Source organism: Sceloporus occidentalis, unplaced genomic scaffold, assembly GCF_023333645.1.
Source record: "Sceloporus occidentalis isolate IW3139 unplaced genomic scaffold, rSceOcc1.0.p SCAF_9, whole genome shotgun sequence".
In the NCBI taxonomy this organism is placed as follows: Eukaryota; Metazoa; Chordata; class Lepidosauria; order Squamata; family Phrynosomatidae; genus Sceloporus; species Sceloporus occidentalis.
This window is the reverse complement of record NW_028316989.1, coordinates 6,613,260-6,621,789: the sequence shown is the minus strand read 5'-3', so window position 1 is coordinate 6,621,789 and position 8,530 is coordinate 6,613,260. Positions and strand designations below refer to the sequence as shown.

Here is an 8,530-nt window from a genome sequence, read left to right as displayed (position 1 = left end):
TTTAGCAGCTTGTGATAATGCTATTTAGTATAATTACTGATTGCCGTTGCGTCCATTTTACAGAGCGCAGAAGGAGAGTGAGGATGGTAGCTTGAACTGGTATTTGGACACTCAGTTGCCATTAGTTAAAGCCTACCATTTTCAGCTGCCCAGTGTTATCTATTATTGACCGACTGTTAACATTTAGGATTCATAGAAGGATCAAAGCACTGCAACAACACCATTCTTTTCCTCTTGAGTACAGCATTTTTATTTAATACTTCAAAACAGAATCAGAAAACAAAACATTTTTCTAGAAACTTGGTCCCTAAAAATGTACAAAATAATGAAAAGGAAAAATGAAGTTCTAATTCTTTTCACAGCAATAATTGTTCCCTCTACGATGGTTCTGGTCAGCTCAGGCTTAAAGGCCAGTGCAAAATAATCTACCTGAAAGTGTCCTGATACCAGGAATGGGGAGAAATTGCGAAGCAGTATCTCTATGCCTAACATCAGTCCATTTGTGATTGCTAGGCAGATTAACAACCAAATAGGATGTGAAAATGTAGCTCTTCATGTGTTGTCACACTACAACTATCATTGGCTCTAGAAATAAAACCCAATAGAGAAGGATAATTGGAGTTCATACTATACATTCCTTCTCCATGTGAGCATCATAACTGTCCTTGCTATTCTGGAGACCTTGGGATGGCTGGTTTCATTGAAAACTGCAATTAGGCATGTGGGAAAACTTAAAACATCCAGATTATTGAATGAAATCTGTGACTCACAACCGTCTTCTCATGCCACAAGCATTACTAATCCTGATCAAAAAAATAGTAATTCTTCACATCATTGCAAGTGGCTGTGCCTTGCATCAAAGATGCACCCACTCCTTTTATATGATTTTTACTTCAATTGACAGGCTTCTGACTGCGTCAGAGGACCAAGGAGATCTGCTGGTATCTGAGTCAGCAGCAACAAAGACATTGGGATAAAATGCAAGGGGAAGCAATCTGCACTTCACTGTCTTAGGCAGCTTTTTGTGAAACTCCATGTGGTTTTAATGGCAATAAGGAGAAATGCAGATTTGGAGGCTGGACCTTTGTATTCCTGACATTATAAAGCTGCAGGGCAAATTCTATTTTTGCATTGCCTTCTGTAGAGGGCACTCATATGTGTGCAGCTTGTCCTGATCTCTTCATTAGGCAAGATGTAACAAAAGCCAGAGGTAGTGGAAGAGAACCTGACATGATGTTTTCTGGACAGTTTTGTAAGATGGAAAGAGATAAAAAGGTTGTGCAGGTCTTCATTAGGGATGGGAGCATGGCTTTGTTGTTGTGTGCACACACAACAATAAGCTCTGAAACTGCTACAGGGCTTTAGTATGGAGTCTTCTTAACATCAATAGCTGGCCTGTACATGTAAGATTTGAGTAGGCAGGAGCCAGGAGATAGCTGAATGCGCAGAAAACAAAGTGGCTATCCTTCATTTTTGAACTGGGATGGGATAGGGTGGCCTTCCAAATGCTGTGAGATTGCAATTCCTATCAGCCCCAGGCAGCACAGCCAACAGGGCCTGCAGTTTAAAAATATTTGGGAGGACCACAGTAGCCCTACACTGAACATTGTCTTCCCTTACCTTCTGGGTACAGCTAGGCTTGTTTAACTCATCTGGTGCTATTGCCTTGGACACACCATTTTTCTTGAGTGCTGGTTGGTAACACCTTCTTTGGGATTACATTATGTCAATCTGTGGGGAGGCAATGCATCCACTGTCAGACCAACTTTGTGACAAGGGATCAGATTAACTTATCTTTTAGTCCAGTGTGATCCTCTAGGAATCATTTTGACACTGACATGTTGACGTGTGATGGCTGCAAATGATCAGCCCTAGGTTCGAAGATCTTGTTGCCAGGGACAAGCAGGGGGTGACCTCCTTTGTTTGCCATGCAAGGAAAATACAATCCTCTCTTCCTTGCTGAAAGAGCCCCAAGGAAGGGACTACTGCTGCTTCTTCCTTCTAGGCACAGGGCAACATGGACAGCTGTGCCCTCTCTTTTCTTCTGGGTCCGAGGGCATGCAGGAGAGGGAATTCTAAAATCCTAAAGGACTTTATACATCTAGGCTGAAGCCAGAGAGTGTCAGCTTTTGCCTTTCAGCGCCAGAGAGTCTGGATTTGCGTTGTAGTGGCTGATGGCACTCGGGATCAGTCAGTGGAGGGTAATGCTGCCTGTAGCACAGGTAAGCAAATGTAAAGCCCATGACAGAGCCAACTAGCACATCTTGGAAGGAAACAGAAAAAGAAAGAATGCAATGGTAATTTCATTTAGAGCTGCTTTGCAACACCACTTAACTCAGTATACCAACATGCTTATTTAAAACACTGTTCATCTGAGTGGTGGGGATCATTTATCCTCCCAGATTTTGCCTAGTACCTGAATACTAGGCAGGCTGGCTGAAGATGATGGGACCTAGAATCCAACAATATTAAGAGAGCCACAGGCGCCCACTCCTCTTACAGTGAGATGAAGCTACCTTGATAAAAGACTTATGGTGACCCTAAAAGGAAGCTATCATGGGGATCTCTTGGGCAGATTTGGGGGTCTGCCATTGCTTCTGAGGTTGAGGGTATGACCAGCCCAAGGCCATACAGTGTATTTCCATGGCCAAGTGGAGATTTGAACCCTCAAAGTCAAGTCACTCTCTCTCAGCCTCATAGGACAGCAATAACAAACCACCTCTGAAGAAACCTGCTAAGAAAACCCTGTGATAGGTTCGTTTTAGGATCACCATAAGAATCAACTTGAAGGCACACAAAAACAACAAAACTAGATTCCTAGTCCAACACTTAAACCACTACTCCATGCCAGCTCTTCCGCCTTTTCACCCTACCCTTCCCTTCAAGGAGTAGAATGGTGTCCCCTTGTTTTAGCCACACAGATACTGTGCATCCAACAACAGCTGATACATGGATACCTGAGCATTTCCAATCCCTGTACTAAAGAGCACAGCCAACTCCCTTTCCTTCCTTCCTCTCTCTATTTCTGAAGCACCATACCCACCTTCATATCAAGGCTCCACTCACCTTGCCAGTGGTGCTTGTAATCGCAGGTGCGGGACAAAGCGATGAGCATTGCAACAAAGAGGGGTGCTAGGAAGGCACAGAGGCGCCAGGATTGCCCCCGCCCACCAGGTGCAAAGCAGTGCAGTTTTCCAGCTATGTAGAAGGATCCAAAGGCAAGACCCGCAAAGGCAACTGGAAGATGGGAGAGATCATCAGGACACCCAGCAATGCAAACCAGGATAACTGCCTTTAGCAATGATTTTCTTTAAGGATTCTTTCACACTATAGTATTGTAGCAATATTACTGATTTAATTGCCATGGTCCTGCCTTGTGGATTCCTGAGGTTGGCAGTTCAGGGAAGGGCATTTAGACTTCTCATCCAGGGAGCTCTAGTGCCTCACCAAACTACAAACTCCAGGATTCCACAGTAATGGTCTTGTAGAAGTGTGGATTTCAGCCGGTGTTGCTTGATACCTGGTTGCATGGAAAGCAAAACTTGCTGAACTTCCCACATTTACAAAACCATTAATAGTTCAAGAGATGCCTCCTGTTTTTCACTCTGGCAACTCTATTCCCAGGCCTGGCACTAATGCAACCCACCAAGACACTCACATGAGGAATGTCCACTGGGGAAACTCTTGCGCCCTTCAGTCACCACTTGCGCATCACCTGTGCACAGCAGCTGAAGGGTTTCCCGGCCGTCTGGAAAACAGCGGTAGAAAAAATCTGGCCGTGGCCTAGAGTGAGGAAGAGAAGCAAAGGATGAAGCTTGACTGTGAGAGTGAGCCTGAGAAGAGCCTGAGAACAGCATGAGAAGGACAGAGGCAGCTGGAACCTCCAATTGGGCTCCCACATTGGAGGTGGAGTAGTGGTAGAGATGGTGTCATTAGACCCCTGAATGAAGTGCCAAATGGAGCTATTTTATCTGGTGTTCCAAATGGGAACCTGTCTTCATTCCCCCATTGTTGCAACGGGATCACCCCTCTTCCTCTTTCCCCATACAAGGAAGGAGAAAGAGGAGCAATCTACTCTCTGTTGGTACAGTATCCACAGATTCTGCATTTACGGATTCAACCAACCATGGGTTGAAAATATTCATATACATTTTCCCCCAAAAAGCAAAGATTTGATTTTCCAGATTTATACATGGGACACCATTTTACAATACCATTGTATATAATGGGACTTGAGAATCCATGGAATATATGGAGGGTCCCAGAACCAAATCCCACAGACACAATGGACCCACTGTATTTCCTAGCCATCCCAAGGTCCCAAAACTATACTTTATGCTTAGCTCACCCCTGTAGCCAATTGTACTATGGTAAAGTGGAATGGACTGTTTTCATTTCAGACTGATGCTTGGGAGGAGGAAATATTATCTTGTACACTCTGAGGGTGAAGGTGGCCTATGATTTTAATAAGGATAAATCTAGCACAGCAAGTAGCAAGAAGAGCCAGAATCTGGTAGTTTCCTAGCATGAGGTAGAATTAAACATGGAATAGCCTCCCAAACTGCAGTCTGAAGTAGGGATTCAACCCACCCTACCACTTTAGATTACCACCACTATATAGGGAGGCTAGGCCTGACCCCCTGAAACTGGGAGTGATATTATGAGCATAAACTATCTCTGCAGAAACACGAGAAAAGATGTACCCTGAGTGGGTCTCACCTGCCCACAACCAGCTTCACAGCATTGGTGAAAACACCATTCAGGGCAAGAGCCAGACTGGCACCTGGGGAAAAAAAGAGAAAGCAGAGTTCAACTCATTCTCAGGCCCGTTACAGACTGCCCAAAAGGGGCGGTCTTGGGCTGCTGCCGGTTGCAGCGCGGAGGAGCTGCAGCAGCCAAACCACGCGACTCCTCCGCGCTGCAAAAAATGAGCGCGAAAATCGCGCTCCTTCCGGCAACCCGGAAGAGACGTCGCAAGTGCCAAAGCGCGCACTCACGACATCTCTTCCGTGTTGGGATGTGCGGATGCAGAGCGTCCGCTACATCAAGATGGCGGCGCCCACCTGTATAGGGCGCCGCCATTTTGACATATGGATAATGCGTGAGGGGCAAGGCGTGTCCGGAAGCGCTGCCCCTCGCACGTAATAGCGGAGCGATGACGGCGCCTCATGGGCCCGTCTATAACACGCCTCAGTATCTTTGCTCATTCAGTCCCCTGCCAGACATTTTTTGAGTCGAGGAGGCTTGTTTGAGGGCAAAAGAACCAGAACGTCTTGCTTGAGATCCTGTTGGTTGATGTTTAACCATGCCAGCATGGTTGGCGGTAACAGCAGTGACGACGTGGCTTAAATATGCACAAGGACTATGATGATGAAGTGGGGAAGCTGTGGAAGTGTGGGCACTGGCAGGGCAGCTTTCTTTGATGATGGGGACAGTTTTATCTGCTGTCCTCCCCACGCTTCCAGCTTCTGTTGTGTTTATATAAACATTGTCATTTTGAGCTTACCTAGGCATGCTTCTCGTGTATCTTCCTGGTCTGCATTCATGAAGAATTTTGCCAGGAGAATCAAGACCAGGGGAGACATAAAGGAAATGAACTGGAACAAGACGGTAGAGACAGAATTAAGAGTTAGCAACATAGCAGGGCCAATAGAAAAGGGGGAAAAGTGCATTTTTATACACTCCAGATGTGCTTGAATACATAGTAGTGGGTTAGATAGACAAATATTTTGATTGGGTATTAAGACGTGGTTCCTATGTTCCTACAGTGCAATAGGATCAGCTATGCTTTTTCACAGTTCTTCCTCTAAAACATAGCACTGAATCAACTGCAAGGGTAATTGAATCCAACTTCCACCACTGAGAAGTTGCACCTAACCTCGTCTATTTGAAGATTGTCAAAGCAAACCCACCACTTTTTGAGGCAGTCTAACACACTGCTGAACAGCTCTTACCATCAGGAAATTCTTCCAGTCTTTTTTCTTGCAATTGGAATCCGTGGGTTTGTATCCTAGTCTCTGGAGCAGCAGAAAGCAAGATTATTCCATCTTCTTCACAGCAACCCTTCTGATAAACATGGCTATCATTTGACCTCTCAGTATTGTTTTCTCCAAGTTAAACATACTCAGCTCTCTAAGCAACTCCTGATAGGGCTTGGTTTTGCCATATTGGTCTCCCTCCTTTCTACACATTCCAGTGTCAATAGCCTTTTCAAACAGTGGTGGCCAGAATTGGACCCTTGAACACCCTTCTAGCTCTGTGAAGTGAGCAACTTTCGTAGATTAAGCAGCCAATTTTCCAGGCACAAATACAAGGACTTCCTACAGCACCTGGGCTGAAAATCCTGTTTTGCACGCGCATGTATGTGTGTGTGTGTGTGGGGATTTAAAACCAAAAGTAACCAAACCTTCACATTTTAAAAACTACATACACACATAAGAAAACAAAGTCAGAACATTCTGCTATGCAGGAGAACTAGATTTCTGGGAAGCTTACAAACAGTTAACAATGCAAACAGTATTTTGTTTGCTTTGCTGTGGTGGAGAAGGAGAATGCAGAGGCAGATCCAGGAGCTACAAAAAATGGCGCTGAGAAATCACATATGGCTTGCATGCTGCCCACTCCAATGGATATAGGTCACAGCTCAGCAAGACGTACATATGCCAAGACAACCTAGAATGCACACAGTAGATGGTTGGAATGAGCTACTACTTACAAACATGGGCTTGGCAGGCACATGGTCAAACTCAATGTAAGGGTTTTTATAGAGCCACATTTCTTCAGGCTGGATGACTCTCTGGAATGGAGGCAGCAGTTCTGTGAACCTAGAGAAAGCACAAACCAGTGACTAGAAGATGGGAGACCAAGCAACAGGACAGTCTTTGGGTTTCCTTCTTCTCTGATCAACGAGTTTTGCTTTACAAGATTTATTACAGATCACTTTTCAACAGGTGTTTGCAAACCAGTTTTATGCTCCCCTTTTGCAACACCAGGACCATTTTTTGTAAAACTAGCTGGAATACACATTCAGAATAATGACTGTGCTTGTGTGTTGTTACAGTGGGTTCAACTATTTGGAAAGTTTGTCATTCTGGGCTGTATGTTGAGCTCACCGCTTTATTCCATCTTTATTAGGCTGGCTTCCCCATTTCAGAGCATTCCTTCCCTATGGTGAGTATAAAGACTCCCCACTTCCCCAGTCTGCATGACAGCTGATAAGACAAGCAGAAACGGTTCAATATCTATGGCTGGGTTTCTAGCAGTTGGAAATGGTATATTTAGATGGCTGGAGATAACCTGCATCTTCTTATGGCTAGAAGGCAGGATTCTAAGGCCATATCATGGGGCTTTCTGGGCAAGATTTGTCCTGAGAAGTTTGCCCTGAGGCTGAGAGCATATGACTTGCCCAAGGTCACCCAGTACTGGCTGAGCTGAAAATCTAACCCTGGTCTCCATAGTCCAACACTCAAACCACTATGCCACGCTACAAAATCTCTGGACAAGCATGACTTTGGCTCTGATGTTGGCACTGATTGTTTTGAAATCAAGCTGCACTACTGCCACATGGCTGAGCCAAGATTCAAACACTGGTCTCCAGAATTGTTGTCCAGCTCTCAAACTGCTGTGCCACGCTGGCTATCTGGCCATCATACTCAATAGAGAAACCATGGCTGTTTAATATAGGCTATGAGCTAGCATAGTGGAGTGTTGGATTTGGGCTCTGGAGGCCAGGGTTGGAATCCCGGCTTGGCTATGAAACCCATTGGGTGACCTTGGGCAAGTCACACTCTCTCGGCCTCAGGGGAAGGCTATGGCAAACCTCCTCTGAAGAAACCTGGCCGAGAAAACCTCAGCATAGGATCAGTCAGAAAGGCCTTGAAGGCACACAACACACATATATGCAGCAGAAGCTTGCCTATGTACACACAACACACACACACACTCATACACTAGAGGTCTTTCACAAGAAGGGGGAGGCTATCCTTGGCAACCTTGGGGACCCTTTTCCTTGCCTCCCAGCCCCGATCTTACCCTCCATACCCTCCAGAAGGCCTTGAGAAGAAGAACCCCCCCAACTTTAAAAAAAAAAAAAAAGCCTTGGGTCCCTTGAGTCTGTGCAACGCAGCCTTTTTGGTCTCAATGCAGCAAGAGAGGCAGCAGGAGGCGTCTCTTAAGGCCTCCGGATGCCCAGCCTTGGAGGCAGAATCAAACAAAAGATCGCCAAATGCTGCCTTGCAAAAGGGAAGCCCTTGGAGAGCGAGTGGCAGTGCAAACCCTCCCTTCGGAGATGCAAAGGCTGGAGAGATGCAGGAGGCAGAGCATCCTCTGCAGGGCAAAGGGAAAGGGCAGGGTCTGTGGATGAGGGGCACTGCAGTCCTGCCCAGTCCTCCCTCTCTCCGATCCCCCCCCCCTTTAACTCACAAGAAGAGTCCCAGGAGCAAGGCGCGCACTGCCACCTCCAGCCCCAGAGCCAGCCCTGCCCCTGGGACACGACGCATCCTGGGCTGGCCTGCCTCTGCCTTCTTCTTCT

General features: G+C 46.1%; 1 protein-coding gene across 2 annotated transcripts; it reads right to left on the bottom strand.

Moving 5' to 3' along the window:
* Positions 1 to 229: 229 nt before the first annotated feature.
* PLPP5 (phospholipid phosphatase 5) lies at positions 230 to 8,530 on the bottom strand. Of its 2 annotated transcripts, none has more exons than XM_089538538.1 (7): positions 8,422 to 8,530; positions 6,716 to 6,824; positions 5,507 to 5,597; positions 4,720 to 4,783; positions 3,659 to 3,783; positions 3,067 to 3,237; positions 230 to 2,263 (listed from the first exon to the last, which is right to left on the bottom strand). In XM_089538538.1, the coding sequence occupies exons 1-7, from the start codon at positions 8,496 to 8,498 to the stop codon at positions 2,094 to 2,096; spliced, it is 807 nt and encodes a 268-aa protein (XP_089394664.1). In that variant the 5' UTR covers positions 8,499 to 8,530; the 3' UTR covers positions 230 to 2,093. The 2 variants fall into 2 exon arrangements, with proteins under 2 accessions (XP_089394664.1, XP_089394665.1); XM_089538539.1 differs by having other exon boundaries at positions 3,716 to 3,783.

Excerpts from the sequence above, each read along its gene's own strand:
- PLPP5 (XM_089538538.1), bottom strand. The coding sequence starts at position 8,498 with ATGCGTCGTGTCCCAGGGGCAGGGCTGGCTCTGGGGCTGGAGGTGGCA. Across the intron at positions 5,598-6,715 it reads TGCCTGCCAAGCCCATGTTT|TTCATTTCCTTTATGTCTCC; the intron begins GTAAGTAGTAGC and ends GTCTTGTTCCAG. Across the intron at positions 4,784-5,506 it reads TACACGAGAAGCATGCCTAG|GTGCCAGTCTGGCTCTTGCC; the intron begins GTAAGCTCAAAA and ends TTTTTTCCCCAG.